Genomic DNA, 24,200 nt, shown 5'->3' with positions numbered 1-24,200 from the left:
TCCCTGCCCTGGGGAAGTGCATCCCACTCAGTGATGACCTCTGCCTTTTGCTACGCTGCGAACCCAACGCAGGGCACGGCAGGCTACCTCTGCACCTACCCCAGCTCTGCAGATTAAACCTGGCCTAAGGAGGTGCAAAACTCCTGCAGCAACAAGTTCAGCCTGCCTGAGAAGGCATATCCTTGAGAAGGACAGCAACCATCATCCTGTAAATTAACAGCCTCTATTTTTGGACTCATCATTTTTCTGTCCTTGATGGGCATCACCTTGCCAGCTGCTCCCTCTTTAGTTTGTTTAATATTCAGTGCCCAGTGTCATAAGTGTTCACAGGGGACTGTGCTGTGTTGCTTTTCACCCTCACACTACCCTGGGATGGGTTGGAGCCTTGGCTGCTTGCCTTCCCTTTGTGGGGGGTCCTCTCCATCCCCAGTTCCAACCAGCACAAGGCTGGGACCAAGCCCCAGCTCACAGGACACTGGTGAGGCCCTGCCAATGCCCCAGCACCCAGGAGCCCTCAGCCAGCTGCTCACAAATTGTACAAAACCTCAACCAAACCTTTTTTCATTGTTATTTTTTTGCAACACAGACAAGGGCACCTCCCTGAGAGTCTGCACTTAGAAACCTGCAGTGAGTGCCCTAACCAAGCACCTTTCCCTGACTTTCAGCAGCTTCCATCCAATCTAGGGACTCCAGGCAGGCAAGATCTCGCTGCATCATCACTCATCACAGAGAGGACATCTGCAAAGGACACACACTGCTGCAGGGCTCCCACCAGCTTCAGCCAGCCCCAAGCTGTGCAGCCACCCCAGACCCAGGTTTCAGCCCCTGTGCCTGGCAGCAGTATACTGATGGTGCTCCAGGGGCAGAGCCCCCACCGTGAAGCAGCTTCCCTCCAAACTGATTCACTATGAGGTAAATCAAGCTCAGGCTGACCCAACACCTCCTTGCTTTGAAGCCTGAGAGTCAGCAAAGGAAAAGTGCAGCGTTTTCTGGTCTGGGTCTGTTGCAATAAATTCAGTATTTGTGAACTGCACAGCCTGCACTGGTGTGCAGCCCTCACTGCACAGCCTGCTCAGAGCAAGGTGACATTTAACTGCCAATGAGTTTAGCTTTAATTATCCCTCTGCACAAGGAAGAAGTATTGTTGAGAACAGTGTGAAGTGTCCCATACTCAGGGGGGGCACCTCTGCTGGGCTGATTCTGTGGGTCAGTGCTGCCTGGGCTGGCTCTGGGGGTTACTGATGCCCAGGATCTGTGGGTCAGTGCTGCCCGGGCTGGCTCTGGGGGTTACTGATGCCCAGGATCTGTGGGTCAGTGCTGCCCGGGCTGGCTCTGGGGGTTACTGATGCCCAGGATCTGTGGGACAGTGCTGCCTGTGCTGGCTCTGGAGGTTACTGATGCCCAGGATCTGTGGGACAGTGCTGCCTGGGCTGGCTCTGGGGTCACTGATGCCTGGGCTGGCTGTGCCATGAACCACCCTGGGTTCTATCCCAGAACTCAGAGACACAGGTTTCTTTCCAAATGGCCACAGAAGTGCCCTAACCCTAGCTGGCCCTAACCCTGCTTGATGTAGAAATCAGGGTGGGAAGAGGTTTCTGTCCCTGTCCAGCTCTGCTCCCTGCTCTCTCTCCCAGGCGCAGAGAGAAGCGGTGACTTCCCACAGCTTTGAGTCAAACAGGCAAGGCGCTGGGAGTTCTCCAGAGCAGAAGGCTTGTCTGATCTGATTCCTGGCAAACAGGAGCCAGGGAGCTCAGGCAGCAGCTTCTGAGCTGATTCAATAATTTGCAAATTGCAGAGAACAGCTCCCAGAACCCAGCGTCTGCAGCCGCTGCTGCTGGAACGGAAGCCGAAGGGCGAAGGGAGGCTGTGCCTGCCTGGGCACCCACACCCGGGGTGGCAGAAGGGACACTGCTGTAGTGAACGTCTCACTGAGACAAGCAGGCATTAAACTGTCATCAGCAGTACACAGATTTCACTCAGTGGCTCCAGAAGACCATGAACAGCTCTTGCTGCACCAAACAGTAAACCACAGCAGAGATAAAGACGTTTGTCCTATGCCCAGTGGTCTGCACTGGAGCTGAGACTGATGGGCACATGGCCCTCACCACCAGCTTCACTCCACAAGAGGATGGCCACCACAGCAGTGCTCATGGGATACTCAGGAAAACAAGTTTAAATAAAACTACCCAGTTCCAAAGCAGGACAGGAGCCAAAGGAGCCCAAATCCACCACAGGACCCCCCCCAGGTCCAGCCACCGGGGTCCATTGCTGCCATCCCCTCTGGGTGGAGGCACAGGACAGGCATGGATGGAGGGGACACAGTGAGCATCACCTCTGCCCTGCCAGGGGAGCTCAGTTTGCTGTGTTGCATTTTGCAGGACTGCTAACAAGAAAGGGACATCAGCCCCCAGGGACTGTGCAGCTGACACCCATCCTGCCAGGCTTGCATATGGCTCATAGATAGCAAAATTCAACTGCAAAGGCAGAACAAAGACTGAATGTAGGAGGAAAAAAGGAAAATAGGAGCAGGTGGAGGAACAGAGTCCCTTTTGACGATGCTGCTCGCAGTCCCTTCCTCTTCCTGCAGCTTTGATGGCCCTAGCAGCTTGCATAAGACAAAGCAACCACCGTAAAGGACCACTTGAAGTCTTGCAATTGCTCCCATGAAGGCTTCTCACTCCACAACAGACAGGAAAAAAACCTCCTCAGGGTCTTGTCCTCCCCTCAAGATGTCTGCATGACTCTCATTGTCCTCAGTAAACCCTGCAGCAAGAGCTGCTCTGGGAGGGTTGTGCTCAGCAAGGCAGTGGGGGGAAAAAAAAAAAAAAAATCAGGAACCAAAACAGCCCCAGACATCACCAGGCAGATCTCTGGGAGAGCTCAGAGCCAGATTTCTCCTCAGCACTCCAGTGCCATGCTAGGCTCATTCACAGAATTCTGGTACCAAGGAAGAGATGACTCCTTGGGAAAAGTCCTGCTCACCATGGCTGGGTTTAAAGCACCTCCTCCCTCCCCTGCCACACGTTGAGGTGAGCAAGGGATGGCAGTGCCCTGCAGCAGGGTCAGCGCTAGAGAAGCACCTGGGGCCCCAGATCTCCCTACACACAGCAGAAGAGGCTCTGGACCATGGAGTGCCAAAGAGGCACAGGGGCCCTGGCTTGTCCCCAGGCCAGCTGGCCACTTCAAAAGCCCATGGGCAGAGCCTACAACAGGGACTGGCTAAACAAGACCATACCCAAGGGGCAGCAGAGGGAACAGGAAAGACTGAGCCCAACAGGGTGCCAGGACACAGCTCCCACAGCCCAGCTGAGACAGGGGAGATCAAGGGTCACAGCTGTGGCACAGGAGGGAGGGTGCCCACATCTGTGAGACATGAGGACAGCGTCACAGTGTAGAACACAGGGGGCATAGCCATGGTGGGTCTCAGCACAGGTGAGCACCCACCTCTGCTGTTCAACCAGGACCATCAGAACCTGTGGGTTAGTTTTTTTTCCACCTGCTTGGCTTTGACAATCCACCTGAAAACCCAGCAAAGGAGAAAGAAAAGCCCAAACCAACACCAGCAACACATGAACTACCCAGGAAAGCTATTGTTAAGTCATGAAAGCATAGCTGACGTCCTGCTCTGCAGGGTTCCTCGGTGTCCAAGGCAAAGCACCTACAGCAGCAGCACTGAAAACATGGGCACAGACCCTGTGACCTGAAACTGCAGGTGGGTGAAGAGCTAAAGCTTCATCTCCACTCATTCTATAGAATTTTTTGGGCTCCCAGACTAGGGGAGGAGGGAAGAAAAAGGCTCCAAATCACCAGTTCTTCATTTACATGGTACAAAAATCACAAACTGAACCAAAACCCCAACCCCTTCAAGTCTGCAGCAGTGCCCACGTCGCTCCCACCCCGAGCCCGCGCCGTGCACACCGCCAAGGTTTGGGTGCTTATTCCTTACTATTTTTAACAACAAAGTTGCCAGAGCAGCAGAGTCCTGGGGGAGGGAGAAGCCCTCGAGCGGGGCCACAGCATAAATCAGAGCAGGGGGATTCACCGGCAGCTCCCGGCGAGGCACCGGGGAAGCGGAGCTGCGGCGGCAGCTAGATGCCAGCTCCACGATATTCCGGACAGGCCATTTCCACCCAGCACAAAGTTGAACTGGGAGGATAGTGTACGGCTCAGGCAAGGAGGAACGAAACCATTTATCAGCTGTTCCCAGAGAGGGGACAAAGCTGCCGGGCAGAGTCACGGCAGCTCTGCCTGCACGGCGATCCCTGCGGGAGCACGGAGAACCAGAGTCCTCCCCTGGTCCTTCCCGGTCCTCTGCTGCAGGGAGAATGAGTCTGGGGGGTTAACCCAACGGGGACAGGCCAGCCCCCTGCACACACACACACGTATGTGTATGCATGTATACGCCAGGAGCTGATCCCGATTATCCTGGAGCCCGCTGCCCAGCTGTGGGGCAGCGCTGCCAGCTCACGCACATCAAGTCCATCCAAATAATGGCCCCCGTGGTCCCCCGAGAGCTTCTAACGGCTTGGCCACAGTGCCGCCCGCCCGCCCCAGGCCAGCACCGCGACTGCCGAGCAGCACCGGGGTTCGGCTCTGCCGCCCGTACCGGTAAAGACCCGGGAGCACAGGAGAGCATCAGCAAGAGAGCACCGGGAGTCCATGAGTGAACACCGGGAGCGCACAAGCGTGCACCGGCAGCCCATGAGAGAGCACCAGGAACACACGAGACAGCACCGGGAACACGAGCACCGGGAGTGCATGAGAGACCATTGCGAACCGAGCAGCCAACACCGGGAACCCCGAGCGCGCCCCGGGACCGATCGGTGCTCACCTGCCCTCCGCGCCGTGCCTGCGGGAGCGGTGCAGCAGCCCGATCAGCACCACGGCCGCCCGCACCCCCGCCCGCCGGGACCGCAGCCGCTCACCCGGCCGGGACATCGCCGCTCCCGCTCCAGCCCCGCCGCACCTGCGGGCAGGGAGGGCACAGCGGGATGGGGGGAGGGGGTGCGGCGCGTCCCCGCCCGCCTCCGCGCCCGCGCCTCCCTGCGCGCTCCGCGGGGATAAGCGCAGGGCCGAGCCGGGAGCCCCGCGGAATGGCGGCCGCGCTCCGCTCCCATCCCCGCCCCGTCCCCTCCCCGTTCCCTCCCGCTCGGACCCCCACCCCCCCCTCCCCCGCAGCCGGGTCCGGGAACATCCCGGCGCAGGGGACTCGCGCTCCCGCACCACGGACACGGTTACGCCGGTGCGGGGGGTTCGGTGCAAGCAGCCCCACACTGGCACCCTTACAGCGGGTTCACCTTTAGGGTTCAACCTAAACAGCTCCGGGAGGCACAGAATGCCCCCTCCCCGCCCCCCAGACCTGTGGGGGGCGGGGTGGGGGGGGAGACCCATCCCTGCCCTACAAACCTTCTTCTGCCACCTCCTGCCTTTTTCAGCCATCAGCAAACGTTCCCCACACAGGACGGCTCCAAGCAGGACCATGCACCTGCCTTGCTGGTATCTGGGATGAGCATCCAGCCCTTTACTCATCCCTCCACCCGTCTCTTCCTTTCTCCATCCCTCCCTCCCTCTCCCACCATGCATCCATCCCTCTCTCTCCACCCATTCCTCCTTCCAAAAGCATCGATCCAGGCCTGGGAGCAGCCCAAGCCCTCCAGTTGCTTTTTAATAGGAGAGCTGGCACACAGCTTATTACAGGAAATATTCTTTCCTGTCCCCCCCCCCTTTTTTTTTTTATTAAGTAAACTGTAAATGATCTACTTCACAACCTCAGCACCTTTCCCTAGAAGTCTTTGTTGCCATGGTGATAAAACACCCGGGTCTCTCTGTTCCTCCCCCCCCCCCAGTATCTCACCTTCCTCCTCTTCGAGTTTAATTTTCACAGGAATTAGGCACAGGACCAGCTCCAATGTTTTGAGCCTGTTCCTGGTTAGAGGGATGAAAACACAACCCCTGCTGCAGGCAGGGATGAGAGCCTGCAGCTGAAACTCCAGCCCTGCCTGGGACCAAAACATCAGCACCTGCTCCAAACCCACCAGTCTCCACATCTTTGCAACCAGCCCGAGAGAAATTGCACCAATGCTGCTGCATCCCTATGGAGGTGCTCTGCTGGGTTTGTGTCAACCACCCCTGCCTCAGAGCAGGCACAGCACAGCCTCTCCCTGCCCCTGGAGTGCAGGACCCCCACCAGTGGTTCTTCAGCAAATTGTCAGCACCAACAGGTCAGGGCTTCTGTGGGGACAGGCAGCCTCCTCAGGGGGGCACATATGGGCTGCAGGGTTGACCATAGCCACCCCATCACCAGCATTCCACACAGCAGGGCACCCCCTCAGCAGCTGGGGAGAACAGCCCTAGGATCCTTATGCACCAGGGAGGCCATCCCCCATGGGGACACACCAAGACACAGCACAGGAGCTGCTGGAAACCCCCCTCCCAGAGCAGTCAATCATTAACAGGCCGTGGGGCTCTCCTGGCAAAGTCCATAACAAATGTGTTTGCTCGGGAGCAAACAACTCACAAAGGCCACAGGCCACATCTGGCACCAAGCAACCACCCTTGCTGCCACCCCTCTCCTGCCACCAGGAGGTGACCGACAGTGCTGTGGCTCTGGCCTTTTGCTATCTAAACCTTTCAGCACAATCTCTAATCAGATGGATTCTCGAAATTCAACAACTCCCCCTCCCCTGCCCTGCCCTCCCCAGTGTAATCTCTTTATGCATTCTGCTGTTAAATCAGATAAAACATGTGCAGGGTTATTTTTATCAACAGGCCACATTAATTCACCCCAGAAGAACCTGATGGTGCTTCAGCAGTCCCCACACCACCCTCACTGACCTACCCAGCGCACATGTAGCTCTAAAGAAACAAGATCCACCCTGAAATCCCAAATGAGCATTTTCCTACTTCAGCAGATCTTTGGCAGGCCCCTGGGAAGGCTGAAGCAGCAGCAGCAGGTCCCTCCAGCACAGTAATTCCATCAGACAAGGGCTGAGGTCCCCCCTTTCCCCAGAAGGAAAAGCCCAAGCCCGTTTTCAAAATGCCCCAAACCCACATTTCTGCAGCACCAGATGATGCCAAGCAGCGTGTGGAGGGGTGAGAGAACATGAGTGGGTAAGACAGAGGAATTCTGCTAGAGCTGGGGGCTGCCCTCAGCCTGCCTGGCAGCCGTAACTCACTCTGAGAAGCCTTTCCATCAAGTTTTTGTTGGAGCAACAAATCTCTTTGTTCTCACAGCAAATACCTGGCTGCTTCCTTTCAAGCAGAAATCATCTGTCTGACAAATTTCTCAGGCACAGCAAAAAAAAAAAAAAAAAATTGGAACCCATTTCCATGCCAAATTACACCAATTCTCCAGCACCTCATTAGCTTCCAGTTAATGGAGGGGGAGGGGTTTTTAATTTTAAACCTTTTTGCCTCTCACATTAAACAGGCAGATTCAAATTTCATTGAGTCTCTTTCTCTCTCTCTCTCCCCCTCTCTGGAGACGTTTTCCACTGTCTCCCTTCCCCTTCTCCAGACAAGTTAAGTATTAATCTCCTCTTGTTTTATGCTGAAGTGGCTTTGTATTGATTTTTAAAGATGTTCAGCTCTCTCATATTTGGAAATAGAGAAGCACTTCAGGCAGACACTCAGCCATGGCTGCTCCTCCACCCAAACACAGCAATGCTCCCTCACTCTCCTCAGCTGCTTCTGGGCTGTCTTGCAGCTGATTTGCAATTTATAGGAGGAAGGCCAAGGGAATAGATGGTGAGGGGCTGGAGGAAGGCTGGCAGGGGAGGGAAGGATCATAGAATCCCAGCATGGTAGGGGTTGGATGGGAGCTCTGGAGATCCTTGAGTCCAACCCCCCTATTAAGCAGGTACACCTAGGCTGGGCTGCACAGGAACCTGCCCAGGTGGGTTTGGAAAGTCTCCAGAGAAGGAGACTCCACAATCTCTCTGGGCAGCCTGCTTCAAGGGCTCTGGCACCCCCAAAGTAAAGAAATTTCTCCCCAAGTGGATGGGAGCTCAGTAGCCAGGCTGCAGCCATGCCCCACCACACCACACCATACACCTACCTCCCCTCTTGCACAACAGACTGTGATGGGGCCCTGAAGAAGCTGCCCTGTAGTTCTTAGGTTCTGCCATCTGATAAAAGGCTTCAGGACAGGCTGGAGTGGGACGCCAGGGATGCCCAGGCAGGCAGAGGAGACAGCAGAGCATCTGAACAGTTCCTGCCTGCCTTTCCCAGCGCCTCCTGCTCTCCCTTGCACAGGGACAGCTCATCGTGCACATCGTGATCATCCCTGTGTGCCAAAGGGATGAGCAGGAGCAGGGTGGGCACAGCAGGGTGGGTTCAGTGAGCTGCACCACATGGCCAGCACAGGCACACAGAGCTGCACTGCCTGGGCACACCACTGTGGGTTGCTGGGGCACCCTGACCCAGGAGCAGAGCCAAGTCTCCTTGGCTGCTGCAGTGCACCAGCCATGCTGTGTGCCCCAGTTCAGCTTTGACTCTCTCCAAGAGAGAATCTCTTCAAACCAGTCCCAGCCAGGGACAGGTACTCTGCCTGCATCTTTGTCAGCTCAGAAACACCTCTGCAGAGCATCCTCCAGTGCCATGCCTCATCCCCCAGCTCTGCAGGGCTGAGGTGACTCTGGCCATCCTCCAAACCCCACAGTGATGCCACCAGAGCATCACCCTCCTGGGGGTTTGAGAGAAGGACATCCTGTTGGGGCCAGTGCCCGTGAAATTCTCCATCTGGTGTCTGCACAGATGGGATGGTCCCAAGGACAGAAAGCTGCAGCCTGAGGGACTGAGACTGGAAATGAGGGAAACCCAGAAGGTTGGATTAGGCCTTGAAAGAGGTCCCCAGAGCAGCTGCCAGCTCCCCACACACAAAAGCTTCCCAAGCTCAGCTGGGCAGGTGCCACAGGTTGCCCTGTGATGGAGGCTGGACCAGAGACTGTGGAGATCTCTCCTTCCCCTCATGGTGCTCCTGGGCTCCTCTGAATCTCCCTCATTCCTTTAGAAACCCAGTGTCACCTCTGCAGTGACTAAACAACCTCTGAGCTAAGCAGCTGCCTCTGCTTTAGGAAGAAATAAATATCTCCTTAGAAGTGCCCTGCTGGTTTTGCTTCAGAGAGAGCAGCTACAGTGCTACCTGGGAAGCCAGGTCCCAAGGGGCTGGACAATCACACACCGTGATTAATAAATGACCTGGGCAGCTGACTCATTTCTGCAAAGCCTGGCATTTCCTTCTGGACACTCTGCTATGAAGGAAGGATCTGAAAATACCAGCCTCTGAAGAAGATCAACCCCTCAGCCCCGGTGTTCCCCAATCCCCTGGGAACCAACGACACTATTGATGTCATTAAGGAGCTCTTTGCTTACGGAACGACTCTGGCTGCTGTGCTCAGGCTGCAGGGAGAGTCGATCACCCCGGGTGAGCAGCTCATCGACCTTCCCAAACTGCCTGCAGGCACACTTCCAGCAGCAAAGGGCCCCGTGGCTCACACCTGAGCAGCAGGCACAGCCAAGCCCAGCTCCGGTGACTCAGGGCTTCTCCAGCCAGAGCTGCGGTGCTGCCTTGTCACACGGTGCAGGATACGTCCCTGACACCCTCTGCACCTCCCTTTGCAAGAGATATTTCTGGTTCCCTCGCTCACGAGGGACAGAACCAGAAATACTTGAGCTATGCCAGGCATTTGCCACGGCTGGGCTGGGGGCATGGCCACGAGCTCTGCCCAAGGACCCTTCCCTGCTGCGTTTAGGACCCTTCCTCACCACCACTCAAATCCTTTCCCCACCACCCCAAGCACTCACTTGGAGAGCCCCCCCATGGGTGCTTCCCCAGACTCAAGCAGGACACAGCTGGGGATGGGCACTCACACTACCCAGGTGGGAGCACTGGGATTGGGCAGCAGTGCCAACACCAGGGACCAGGAGCCAGAGAGGAACAAAAGAAGCTTGAAGTAGTGTTGACTGAAAGACTAAAATAGTAGCTGGTTCTCAGCAAAGGAGCAGCCACATCCCCATTTCCCTGGCAGAGGAAGAAAAGGATTTGGGAGCTGGGGAGAAAGCGATTACAGCATTTCCAACGGTGCTGCAGGAGGAGGATAAGAGGGCACCCAGTTTTAGAAGAGGTATCACAAGAAGTAGAGCTTTAGATGATGTTACCCCCAGCTCTAAGTAATCTGATTAGAGATTTATTTCATGGCATCAGTCAGAAAGACTCAGAGGAGACATGAAGAAAGCACAAAGCTGGCCCCTCTGTGCAGGAGGTGCAGAAGCAGAACACAGTGAGCATGACCCAGTGTGGTGTGCAGCCAGCAGCCTCAGCACCTCGGCAATTCAGAGGTAAGAAGTGGGATCAAAACGTCCCAAGGTGTGGGGCAGACCCAGCTCCTTGCCCCACAGCCTGGCACCACTGTCCAGGCATCTCTACCACATCACAGAGCTCAAACCTGGCAGCTCCTTGCAGCCCTTGGACAGCCATGCTGGCTGGATGTGCAGAAAGACATTTATCTGCCTAGCCTGACTGGGAGCCAACACCACAGGCTCCATCTCTGGAGGTCCCTCCCAAGCCCTAGCATTCTCTGATCCCTGTCTCCACCACATGTGCACACAAACATTGACCTTTTGTCAGGCTTGGGGCTGAGCTCAGCCCGTGATGCCACATCTGCCTGGTGCAATTAGCAGCCCGCCCAGGAAACAGGCAGGGAAAGCAATCAGAGCTGCAGTGGAAGAACAAAAATCCATTATGAACAAACCAAGAGGGAACCAAGGCTCAGCCAGGTAGCACTGCCCATCACAAACTGGCTCTGCTGAGGGGCTGGTAGAGACAGCATCTGTAAGGGCTGGAGAGCAGCCAGGGGCTGGGATGGGCAGGGAGCGGCATAGGTGCATGTGGGCACCCACCCTGTGGTGAGGGAGAAGAGATCTCAGTTATGTGAAGTGATCACAAAAAATCCCACCTAAAACTAACCAGGAGCTCAGCAGGTCCCAGCCTGGTGTTGGCTGCACCCTGCACAAGCCACTGGAAGCAGGGCAGGGCTTTTGCTGCACCTCAGGACATCCTCTAGCTGCATTTGCAAAAACAAAAGGGGGAGATGAATGCACTGAAAGCACCTCCAGCACCTCAGAGCAGGCAACCCGATTAAAAATACTTTAAAATAACATATAAAAAGCCACAGCAAACGGGCCAAGCCCTCAAAAGACCCCAGCAGCCAGGCTCCCCTGCAGGAAGGTCCCCTTGGTGCTGCAACAGCACACAGAGCACAGCCTGAGCTGCCCCTGCACTGGCACAGCAATGGCAAACCCCTTTTTGCCTCACCACAATGGCACTTGGAGCACAAGAGGCTGGCAGGGGATGCCACAGCCTGCCTGTTTGTACCCCCAGAGAGGTGACCTGTACCACAGAATCAGTGATGGCACAGCCAGGCCACGGGACCTGCCCACAAACAGGCACCATGCCCCTTCCCTTCCCCTTCTGCTGAGCAGCTGAGAGAAGGAGGCAGCAAACATTTGCCCACTTGGCAGGGCTGGCAGAGGTCAAGCCAGAGGCTGTTTGCTCAGGAGCAAGAGCTGCTGGGATCTGAGCTGGGATCCTGCCTGTGCCTCCTCCCCCAGCACCAGCCAGCAACCTGCCCCCCCCAACTCCTGCCATGCTCCCTGTGCCCATGGGCACCAAGCCAGGAAGATTACCCAAACTAACAGAGACCTGCTAAGGAAACCTCATCAGCTGAGCAGGGCCACAGGAGCGAGGGCAAAGCTCTCCATCCAGGGCTGCTGAGCAACACTCTGCAGAGCAAACAGAGGGGCAGATGGGAACACTCTGCTCCCTGCTCTGAGCTGGGTATCAAACCATCTCTGCCAATCCAGGGGGCTTAGGCAGCTGGACCAGCTTTATGCAGGAAGATCCCCCAGAGCTTTGTGTCTTCCTGCCTCTAGATATCTGTCTGTAGGTTCTCCTGGGTTTATTTTTTGCAACCATTCCTCCTTCAGCAGCCTCCAGGGAGACACAACTTTGCTGAGGAGCCCTCAGAAAGCACCTTCCCATCACACACAGCTGGGAATTCAAAACCACAGCCACATTTTGGTGCTGAGCCCTCCGTGCAGAGCCAGAGGGCAGAGCAGAGCTGGCTGGCCATGGCTCCTTGGTGCATTGTGGGGCTAATGGGCACCACCATAAACCAAAGGTGGTTTGTGGGCAGGAAAGAGGTGGCACAGGGAGATGCAACAAGCTGGGCAGTGAATCAGGGTGGGCATGTATCATGCCAGGGCTGGAGTGCAGCACCAGCCAGTGCCCAGTGTGCTCCTGGAGTGACTGGATCATTTCTGGTGGCTAAACACAGCATGAGGCAGTCACAGCTGGGAAACCACAATTTGCTGGGAATTGTCCCCCTGGTAATTGGGGGTGTTTGTCCCTGGGAAGGCTTTCTGGAGAGATGAGCTCCTGAGATCATAGTGCTCAATTAAATTAGATCAGATCAGCAGAGGAAATCAGTCCTTACAGCATGAGCAGATCCTCTGAATTTCACTAGCAAATCAGGGAGCTAAATGCCATCATTTCTCATTACCATCACTAATGAAGCCAGATTCAGGATGCACAGAAATCCAACACCAGCCACATGCCTGACACTTCCAGCACCACCAGCACCCTCCTCAGCTCCCCAGAGTCCATCCCTGATGCTGTTATTGCAACCAATTGCCATTGGCATCCAGCTGGGAAGCTCAGGATTAGGCCCAAACTCCAACCTCAGCCAACTGATGATCCCTCCTGAGGATGCTGTGAGGGGACAGGGGGACACCTCGGGCAGAGTCACGGTGCCCTGCAGGACACCAGCAACGTTTGAGAGGAATGAGACAGGGTGGTGTCTGAAAAGAGTGACCTTTGAGCCTTCATGGAGACTTCCTAATGGAGCTCTGACCTATTCAGAACCTGTCACACCTCCACACAGCTCTCCTGGGTGGGAGCCTGGGACAATCCAGGTTTCCACAACCAGCTCTGGAGGATGTGAGGTCCATGGATACCAACAGCCCCAGTGCTGGTGTTGGTGTTTGCTAAGCATCACCAACCCCTCTGCAAACACACCACCAGAGATGGAGAGGGCCTTTTGCAGACAGGGAGCAGGGGGTCCTGCCAGCACCACCCAGCACCACACCATCTACTGGAGAGCTCTCAGGCAGCAGGCACAGTGCCAGGGGCTGCCCATCCCTGTTACACTGCAGGGCTCGCCGGCGCCGGGTGCTGTCGGGACGCCAGGACCGCACTGACCAGAAGGGAAAGTGACAGCCGGAGGGAGCAGTGCAGTAATTAACAAAATTATCATCAGGAACAAACCACAGGAGCTGGCACAGCTCCTGTGCTCCTGTGCCAGCACTCCTTACCTGCTCTGGGCTCCTTGGCTCAGCAGAGCTGAGCCTGAGCATGCTCCCCAAATCACACCCACCCCTGTGGCAAGTGGGCACACAGCTGAGGGGAGCTCAGCAGGGACACCCAGAGGGGCCAATGCCTCTCTGAGCCACTGGCACTCACCAGTCAAAAGGGACCTTGTCCTGGCTGCACTCTGCAGCTCCTGCAGACAGTCACATCCTTGGCACAGTGGGCATTTGGGAGCGAGCACTCACAGGCAGGTGGTATCTCCACCCCTCCAGCCATTTCAGGCTTCCTCCCCCCTACCACAATTTGCTCTTAGAAGATTTGCTGCATTGCTCCTCTGAGCAGCCACCTCTCCATGGTCTGCAAACCGCTCCTGCTTTGCCAGGCTGGAGGAAAGGGACACAGTAGAGCATTGGTTCTGAGACACAGCTAAAAATAGCCCCACGTGGGGCTGCTAAGTCCTCTGGGCAGATGTAATTGTGGATAATCTGGCTTGGAATACGTGAAGGCTGTTTTGACAGCAACAGCAACCACTGAACATATGGGACCAGGCAGAGCACACAGCGGTGCCACCGCCAATGGCAGGCAGCGGCTGCACCGCTGGGGCCCAGCCTGCTGCCTCCCCTCTGCAGCTGGGACTTCTGCACCAATAACCCCCCAACTAAAACCCCGGGCCTTCTGCACCAATAACCCCCCAACTAAAACCCCGGGCCTTCTGCACCAATAACCCCCCAACTAAAACCCCGGGCCTTCTGCACCAATAACCCCCCAACTAAAACCCCGGGCCTTCTGCACCAATAACCCCCCAACTAAAACCCCGGGCCTTCTGCACCAATAACCCCCCAACTAAAACCCCGGGCCTTCTGCACCAATAACCCCCCAACTAAAACCCCGGGCCTTCTGCACCAATAACCCCCCAACTAAAACCCCGGGCCTTCTGCACCAATAACCCCCCAACTAAAACCCCGGGCCTTCTGCACCAATAACCCCCCAACTAAAACCCCGGGCCTTCTGCACCAATAACCCCCCAACTAAAACCCCGGGCCTTCTGCACCAATAACCCCCCAACTAAAACCCCGGGCCTTCTGCACCAATAACCCCCCAACTAAACCCCCGGGCCTTCTGCACCAATAACCCCCCAACTAAACCCCCGGGCCTTCTGCACCAATAACCCCCAACTAAAACCCCGGGCCTTCTGCACCAATAACCCCCCAACTAAAACCCCGGGCCTTCTGCACCAATAACCCCCCAACTAAAACCCCGGGCCTTCTGCACCAATAACCCCCCAACTAAAACCCCGGGCCTTCTGCACCAATAACCCCCCAACTAAAACCCCGGGCCTTCTGCACCAATAACCCCCCAACTAAAACCCCGGGCCTTCTGCACCAATAACCCCCCAACTAAAACCCCGGGCCTTCTGCACCAATAACCCCCCAACTAAAACCCCGGGCCTTCTGCACCAATAACCCCCCAACTAAAACCCCGGGCCTTCTGCACCAATAACCCCCCAACTAAAACCCCGGGCCTTCTGCACCAATAACCCCCAACTAAACCCCGGGCCTTCTGCACCAATAACCCCCCAACTAAACCCCGGGCCTTCTGCACCAATAACCCCCCAACTAAACCCCGGGCCTTCTGCACCAATAACCCCCCAACTAAACCCCGGGCCTTCTGCACCAATAACCCCCAACTAAAACCCCGGGCCTTCTGCACCAATAACCCCCCAACTAAACCCCGGGCCTTCTGCACCAATAACCCCCCAACTAAAACCCCGGGCCTTCTGCACCAATAACCCCCCAACTAAAACCCCGGCCTTCTGCACCAATAACCCCCCAACTAAAACCCCGGCCTTCTGCACCAATAACCCCCCAACTAAAACCCCGGCCTTCTGCACCAATAACCCCCCAAATAAACCCCCGGGCCTTCTGCACCAATAACCCCCCAAATGAAACCCCAGACATCTGCACCAATAACCCCCCAAATGAAACCCCAGACATCTGCACCAATAACCCCCCAAATGAAACCCCAGACATCTGCACCAATAACCCCCCAAATGAAACCCCAGACATCTGCACCAATAACCCCCCAAATGAAACCCCAGACATCTGCACCAATAACCCCCCAAATGAAACCCCAGACATCTGCACCAATAACCCCCCAAATAAAACCCCAGACATCTGCACCAATAACCCCCCAAATAAAACCCCAGACATCTGCACCAATAACCCCCCAAATAAACCCCAGACATCTGCACCAATAACCCCCCAAATAAAACCCCAGACATCTGCACCAATAACCCCCCAAATAAACCCCAGACATCTGCAGCAAGCATGGAGAGGACCTTGCCCAAATCATAGAATCCTAGAATGGTTTGGGTTGGAAAGGACCTCAAGGACCATCCAGTTCCAACCCCCTGCCATGGGCAGGGACACCTCCCACCAGCCCAGGCTGCTCAAGGCCTCATCCAGCCTGGCCTTGAACACCTCCCAGGGTAGGAGCATCAGCAGAGCTGTGCCAGTGCCTCCCACCAGGATTGCCCAGAGATAAGGCTCACCAGATTAAATGGCTGAAAGACCCCAAAGTCCCAGAGGCTGACTTCACCTTTTTCCTCCTGGGAAGGCTTCCTCTGCGGCAGGCAGGCTGTGAAACGTGCAGCAAGTCTGGTGCAGGGTGCGGGGCTGGGTGCCTGCAAGGGGCCAGGGCGATAGCTGCCCTGCCACGCTGCTGCCTGCTCACTGGAGATAGGGCAGAGACGTTGGGACTGGCTGGATTTTGCAAATCCCCAGCCAGCTCTGGGGCTGGCCAAGGTAGGGCAGCTGTGCCTCTGCCACTGCTCATCTCCCAAGGCCAGCATCCTGGCTGGGCTGCACCTGCACCCTGCTGCTCCCCAGCCGTCCATCCGCTGGCCAACACCTCCAGCATGACCTTGTTTGTCACCTTGTTTGTCATGGGTGGTGCTGCCACGTTTTCCACCCTCCTTTCCCCACTTTCACATTCCTCTTTCAAATCACCAACTCCCACCTTTGCTGCCTCCTGCTGAAGCTTTCCAGCATGGGGGTGGGACAGGCAGTGGCGTTTGCCAGGATGGGGGGACTGGCAGCATCTGCTGTGGAGATCCCCTGAGCACAGCAGTGGGCAGAACCCCCTGGGCAGGGCCCCTGGATGCAAAGCCAGTGCCTGCTCCTTGCCCTTCTCAAGGGCACTTAGCAGTGTCCCATCCCCTGCACTCAGAGCCCAGAGGATCGACTACAGCTTCGGCAAGAGCAGGGTGATGCAACTTGCAGAAGCCTGGTCACTAACAGACAGAAACCCCCTCGAAGGGAGGGACTAACAGACAGAAGTCCCTCGGTGCATGGGCACAGGGCGGCAGGACCCCAAAAGCAAAGCCTGGGGTCCTCTCGCCCGCATGCACTCGCAGCAGGACCAAGCGGCAGCAGCAGCCAAGCGCTCGTGTGCCGACTGCTGGCACAGCTTCGAAGAGGCTCCAGCCAGCCAGGGAAGCACCGGCAGGGACCGGGCGTGCCGGTGGGAGCCCAGCCGAGGAGCCAGGTTGAGAAAGAGCCCCTGAAAGGTCCCAGGTTGATGCTGCTCAGCAGTGACCCTTAGCCTCTCCTGCTTCTTCGCATCCATACTGCGATCAAGGATTGGGAAACACTTTCACACCTGCCCGTGAAAGAAAGATCCAGTGGGCTGCCTGGTCCTGGACACGCAGCCAAACCTGTTCAGAGTGGATCCTGGAGCAACACCAAACGTCCCTGGATCATTGAGGGGCTCGGATCAGGGCCCGAGCAGCCAAAGCCAGGGGCAGCTCCAGCCATATGCCAGCCGTTTGCCCCAGGAGCCCGTGGGGCAGGTGCTTCACTGTGCCAGTGCCAGCAGCCTACTGCGAGGCAGAGCTGTCACCTCGGCTCTGACATTTATCCGAGCATCCCTCGGGTCCCCCGGCATTGGCCAGGGCAGAGGCGGCTCGCAGACAGCAGACGGCGAGCGAGGACGGAGTCAGCCAGAGCCTGCGGCAGCAGCAGGGACCTGTCACCAGCCCTGGCCACCGCCCGTAGCCTCTCTGGCTCTCGTCAGGGACCTTGTCCCAGCAGGGACCTGAGCACAAGACCTGTCACCAGCACAAGGACTCATTTTGCCTCGAATGCCATCTCCAGCCACGTCCCCCCAAGCTGCCACTGCCTCACATGCCCACAGTGCCACAGGGATCTCCCAGGAGAGGGGGCAGAGCTGGGGAGACGTTCAGCAAGGTGAGCCGAGGTCAGACCATTGCTGGAAGGGCCATCCCTGGACAGGGGGCACTCTGCCTCCTCGTTGTGCATGAGCACAGGCAAGGGGAGGGCTGCTTCATGACCCATCACAGACACTTGGAGTCTCCAGCAAAGCTTTAGGGGAAAATCAGGGCAAGATTAGAGTCAGAAAACCAAAACACCAATGGCTTAGGAAAAGCTCAGAAGAATTTGCCATGGTGAGATGAGCCACATGGGCACCAATGACACTGATACAACTGGCAGCAGAGTGACAGGGAGGGAGTGAGAACAGCATCCAAGCTGTGGGGTGATGCCCACTGAACAACCCTCACCTGGGCACACAAGCAACACTCACCCAACACACAGACCAGCACCCATCTGGCAGCCTGGACCAACCCACACCTCATTCTGCCCCTCCAGCCCCAGCACTGCCCTTAACTTGCTCCAAGTCCCAGTGCATCCTTTGCTCCCCAGATCCACACTCCCAGTCCTCCTCTCGCATTCCTGCGCCAGAGCTGAGACACCAGCCTTGGAGATGAGCAGCTGGGAACGCAGCGAGGTGGGAATCCATCCTGTGCACCCTGCTCACTGCTTTGCCAGGCTCTGGAGCATCTTTCTTGCAGCATGATGCTGCTGCAGCTGAGGGATAATTGCAGACCAGACCAGTGCATGCAATTACCCACTTCAAAAGGTGGCATTAAAGTCACAGGAATTTACTTAAGACACAATCTGCTCTCCAGACCTTGTCCTCACAAGACCCAAGTGCAAACCTCCAAGATTACTGCATCAAGTCAGCACAGCTGCTGCTAAATCATTCCCACATCTTCCCATTAGCTCGGCTCCAGCCCATCAAATATTAAAGAGCCTCAAGCCTGGACACAGCTCATTTTACGAAGGTCAAGCGGAGTCTTTCATCTCTTCCCACCTTTATCTTCCACTGCTGTTCCCACCATCAGATGAGCATCACATGCTCTTTCATCTGAGTTTTAGCCCCCCACACGCTGACTCTGGGTAATTGGTGTAGAGGCTGCTCTGTTCCACAGAGACATGATTATTTTGTTGCTATTTTTGCCTTACAAGGCTAAAGCAAGAGGTGACTCTTTGCCTGAAGGAGGGACTTTTTTTTAATTGATTTTAATTTTTTTTCCCCTCTCTAAACACCTCATGGTTTCTACAGCACATCTCCCCTGGTGATGCCAAAGAGAAAACAACCAGAATGCAGAGGGCTAGGGTGCCAGCAACAGGCAAAGGGCTGCTGCCCTCCAGGGTGGGCCACCACCTGACCAGTTCCTTCCCAAGGAGTCCAGTTGGATGCCAGAGGAAGGTCCCCATGGGTTTGTCCCCATCAGAGGAAGGTTTCCACTGGTCCATCCCTTTCACATCACCCCACCTTGGCCCAAGTCGCAATGGCTGTCAGCAGCCCTGACACCTCTCCTGGCACCCAAGCACCACAGCCCCAGCCCTTGCTGCCCCCTGCATCCCTAAAACCAGCGAGCAGAGCATTTCCAGTCCCTTTCCCAGACTCTCCACCCCCATCAGCTGCCTTTGGGAGCTTTGAAAGCTTCCCAGGAACATCCCCCAGAGGTGGGACCGTGCCCAGGCTCTCCAAAGCAGCCCACAGCTCCCTGCAGCAGCCAAAAACTCAGCCTCCACCCCAGAGCAGCAGGTTTTGAGAGCCAGGGTGGCCCTTTGCCAGCCTCACACTGAAACCCGACGTGGTGGAACTGGGCACACAGGGGCTGCTGCTGCTGCTAGGTCATGGGCACAGCCCCAGGAGCAGAGCCAGACCCAAACTCACCAGGGCTTCCTGGGCATTTCGGAGGCTGAGCAGCAAGTGAGGCCGTTCAGCAGCAGCTGCCCGGGGATGCTTGGTCCTCTGCAGCACCTTCCCTGCCGAGTGCAGCCCCGGTCCCTCCCTGCCGTGCCCGTCACCAGCCGAGGCCAGCCGAGCCCCTGGCCGCGCTGCCAGGGCTCTCCATCCATCCCCTCTCTTCGACACTCCCACTCCGCAATCTCCACTCACTCTCCCCGGTGAGTCCCTCAGACATGTCCGTGGTTACCATGGCAACTAATGAAACCAAATTAAAAGACAGGCAGAGGGGAAACCGCTTTGAAGCTCTAGTGCCACCTGCGTGTGCAAGTTCGTGGTGACAAACAACCACAGCAGCGAGCAAGGATCATCCTGCAGCCTGGCATCGTACTTGGTCCCACCAAACACCATCCCTGCACAGGACCTTGTCCCAGAAGCAGCCCTCGACTCCCCTTGGCCATGGTTCCAAGGTGGAGGGACTCGATGGGCTGGCAGTACAGAGGGGTAGGCAAGGGTGCTGCAGCCCCCCAGCCACACTGTGACCCTCTCTGCAAGAGAGACCTTGTAGCCCCATCCAGCACCCTGCACTGCTCCTCCCCTGCCAGGCTTCTGCAGGTCAGTGCTGATGGCTGCAGCACACAGGGCTTGGTCAGGGGCTCCTTGGCTCACAGAAAGCAGCTGCCTGGTTGTTAATAAGGCTGCAGCAATCACGAGGGAGTTAGAAAAACCAAAACTATGTCTATTTTAAATTTTAAAAGCCTTCAACAAATATCCAAAATGGCTCTGGCTGGGCCCCAATTACAGAACCACTTAACGAAGCAATCTGGTCACAAAGCAGGAGCGTTAGGAGGCTACACGCCAGAGGATGCTCATCAAACACTCGGCTCAGGGAAGGAGGGAGAGAGAAATGTGCCCCCAGACCCTCGTCCTGGCACAGCAGCATGTCCCACAGCACCAGCACTGGGCCCTGAGCCTGGCACTAACTGCCTGGCACTGTGGGGACAGGAGGGGAAACGGCATTTCTACAGCAGGATTGCTGGGCAAACAAATCCAAGCATTCAAGGAGCAGCTAAATCCGTCTCAGCTCCAAGGGAAAAGGGAAGTCCACTGAGACCTCTCTCTGCTCCCAGAGGTGGTAACCAGTGATTTAAAGTTCTCATTAGTTCAGCAAAATCCCCAGCAATGAGCTTAGCAGCCCCGTGTCTGCGGTGCTCTTCACAAGGGGCATGGGCAGGCTCTGCAGACAGCCCCCGAGGCTTCCGGTCGACTTCTCCCTTAATGAGCAATTTGCACAAGCAATGATTAGAGAGGGAACCGCAGGGGCTGCTCCCTGAGCTCAAGGGAGGCTTGGCCAGGACATTTCTGCCCCAGCAGAACACCATCAACACTAGAGCCATGCATGCTTGAGACAGAAATTCCCAGCACAGGAAGATTATCCAGAGCCAGGGATGCACTGCAGTGGGTGGGAAAGGATCATCCCCTGGGTCCTGCAGCCAGGAGGCAAAGGTCCAGCAGGAATGGGAGGCAGGTCCCAGACAGCTGGGAGTGCCTGGGGAACAGCCAGCACAAGCACCACCACCCCACTCAGCCCTTTCTCACTTCTCTGCCCCACCAAGCTGATGGCATCTTCCAGCAGGGGTGGTGACCCCACACCCCTCACCCCATCACAGGGCAGGATCTGGCCCAGCAACCTCCTCACCAGCAGCCATACAACCCATGCTGCCAGCCTTCAAGCAAGTTCCACAGCAAGCCCAAGACAGACCCACCAAACAACACCACCAGCTCCCAGGCCCTCTAGGGACCCAAGAGCATCTTCACCCCTTCCAGGGCAGCATCCAGAGCCTCCCCAACATGGAGCAGGAGCTGGGCAGCAAGCACAGGCAGCCATTAATCCACCCACACCCACCCTTCCTTCCAGACTGCAAGATTCAAAAACAATGCCAAAAAATACCCAAAAACCCCAACCAAAACCCCAGACTTCACCAAATGTACAACCAGAAGCTCAGTGGGGCCTGTCCTGCCCTTTCCCACCCCTCCCAAGGCAGAGCTGGTACCCCATGGACTGCAACCATCCATGCCCCTGCTCACAGGGTTGTTAAAATCCCCCAGTGCCTGAACCCCCTTGGACTCAGCAGGAGAAGGAGCTGTGGGATACGCACCAGGCTGTCTCCTGGAATGGGCACACCTGGCTGCTCTACCACTGCACAGAGCTGGAGCTGGGAAGACAGCCCAGCTATGGAGAAGGCATCCCCCACAGCCAACACCATCTCAGCACCACACACTGCACAGGGACATCACAGGAGAGCGGAGTGGGAGTACTCACTTGATCTTCAGGCTGGCGAGCATCGTCTTGTCAATCCTGGGGAGAAAGCAGAGGAGCAGGTTACTGTGGGGCAGGAGGATCTGGGCTGTCCCTCCTCCCCAGCTGGGTACCAGGGCTGCTGGCAAACCCAGTTCCAGCATCTCTTTTGAAGGTGGCATCAGTCTGGCTGACACCACAATCACCACGGAAAGACTTCACCAAAAAACAACAACAAATTCTACCAAAATTTAACCTAAAGTGAAGCCCAGTGGCAAATAAAACAAACCCCCCCCTGCCCCCCTCCAGTCATGTCCTACTGGTGACCAGTGGAGAGCTGTTGCTTCCTTATCCAAAACCCCAGAGGTGAACTGAGCACCAGAGGAGGACATTCCCTATGTCTCAGCTCTCTCCAAAGCACTCTTCCCACCTCCCACAAAACACAGGTTTAGAGACCACAGACCTGTGACAGGAAGATCCCAAACACCCCAAACTCGACCTTGAGCCAGGTCCAAGTCCAGTCCAATGGGGAAGGAATAAGGATACAGCCAGGGGTAGGATTTTCATGCCTAGACCATTGCTGCTTCGCTGCCTGAGGGCTGCACCATCCCTGCCTGGGCATCAGCTGCTAGCTTGCCCTTTACTTATCTCCCTCAGCCACAGCCAGAGCCCTGAATGGAGGGTTGGAAGAGAGAGCAGCCCCATCCCTCCCAGTCCTTGCCAGCTCATCCGGGGCTGGGAGCCCTAGCACCTTCCTTTATTGATCTGGCACCCTTAATAAACACCTATCTGCACAGAATCACTGTGCTTAGAGCCATCTTCATATTAATTAATGCAAATGATATGATAGTAATGCCTCCCAACACAAACCCATGCCTTTTGGCAGCCGTTGTGAATGCTCTGCTCGTTATCTGCCTTGTGGAACGAATTCCACAGCTCTCAGGAAAAAAATAAAAAGGCAAACATCAAACACCTCCAAACCTCACTTGTTTTTACACCTCGGGCACAGAGGATGCAGCCAGGCTGCAGAAATGCAGCTTCCCCTGCTTCTGCTTGCAGCTTTACCTCCCATCCAGGCTGCCAGCCTGGACTCCTCCATCACCAGGAGGCTGCACCCGTGGGGATGGATCCCTGGCACATCAGATCCCAAATGCACCGTTAGGAACTCTGTATGGGCTGTTCCTGCTTCCCAAGGGTGAGGTTGAAGCCACCTCATCCCACCTGCAGACCCCAGCACCTCCCTGAAGCCCTTCTCCTGGGCCAACATTGAGCTCACAGCCCCCCACAGTCATGGGTGCTTCATTCCAGGCATGTCCCCAGCCACCAGCTCTTGTGCTCTGATCTTGGACCTACTACTCCTAAAAACAGACCTGGGGCACCTGCTGATGTCACAGAATACTTAACAAGACCATCTGCAGGGCTCCTTGATCACGACATCAGGTAGAACATTGACTCTCCCTGGTGTCGATGGCTGCTGCTAAACTCCGTGGCTGGGCTCTGGGGACAGGGGGTGGCTGGGGCAGGACCTGTGTGGGAGCGAGAAGCTGCAGCGAGCAGCTCCATCCAGAACCAAAGGAAGAAAAGTCCGTTGGGAGAGTTTAAAAAAAAAAAAAAAAAAAGGCCACAGAAAAGCAGCAGAGAAGAAAGGAGCTCTCTGCTCGGGAAACCACAGCTGCGCCGCGGCTGAGTCACGGGAGCCGCTCGGCCAGGCCCTGCCCTGCGTCCCCTCCCGGGCTGGGGTGATGTGAAACACCCACGGCTCTGCATGGCCCGCAGTATGCATCCCACAGCCCAGAGGGGAAGGCACCAAGAATGGCCTCCGCAGGACAAGGACGCTGCTGGGCCCTCACTGGGGGCAGATGCAGCCATCAAACCCCAGCCGGGGGCTGGAAATAGCGACTGTGGCCACAGCGAGCAGCAGCTGGGCGTGCCCGGACCCCAGCACGGTGCCCACAGGAAGGGTGTGCCCGCACCCACCCCGTGAGGCGGCTGTGAGAAGCTGCAGATGCAGGTACAGGGCTGTGGCAGGTCCCTTCCTTTCTCACAAACGCCCAGGGATGCATTTTCCCAGCTGCACACTGCATGATGCACGACTGCAAGGGGTGTCTTCCCCGGGGCCTCCGCTGTCACTAACTCCCCTTGGAAGCTGCACGCTGGAGCACAGAGAACAGGGCTCCCCCGTTCCTCCTCATCCGCTCTCCTCACCCTGCAGAGGTAGATGTTGGTATTCAAAGGGAAGGCTGTGCCCTGCATCCCCCTAGCCCCGACTGCAACGGCAGCACAGCCCCCAGCAGCCCACAAACCGCATTTTCCTGCACGGCTCCCCCAGCTCCTGGTTATCTCCCCCCTGCACCTTCGCCAGAGCACAGGAGGAAAACAACCAAGCAAAGCCCAGCTGACCTCAAGCGCCCCTGTGAAGGGATAACGTCTGTGCTCCACTGCACGGGGAGCCCACCAGCAGCAGCCCCCAGGATGTGC

At 56.5% G+C, this 24,200-nt stretch overlaps 1 protein-coding gene across 1 annotated transcript in view; it reads right to left on the bottom strand.

Annotated features, from left to right (window-relative positions):
- Window positions 1–24,200, bottom strand: part of RAP1GAP2 (RAP1 GTPase activating protein 2) — a 63,190-nt gene that overhangs the window by 24,957 nt on the left and 14,033 nt on the right. The window contains exon 3 of the mRNA XM_054394308.1: window positions 21,747–21,782. Coding sequence (XP_054250283.1) covers window positions 21,747–21,782 — 36 coding nt within the window. The remainder of the gene's footprint in view (window positions 1–21,746; window positions 21,783–24,200) is intronic.

Source organism: Indicator indicator, chromosome 30, assembly GCF_027791375.1.
Source record: "Indicator indicator isolate 239-I01 chromosome 30, UM_Iind_1.1, whole genome shotgun sequence".
In the NCBI taxonomy this organism is placed as follows: Eukaryota; Metazoa; Chordata; class Aves; order Piciformes; family Indicatoridae; genus Indicator; species Indicator indicator.
The sequence above is the reverse complement of the archived record's forward strand: the minus strand, read 5'-3'. Positions and strand labels throughout refer to the sequence as shown.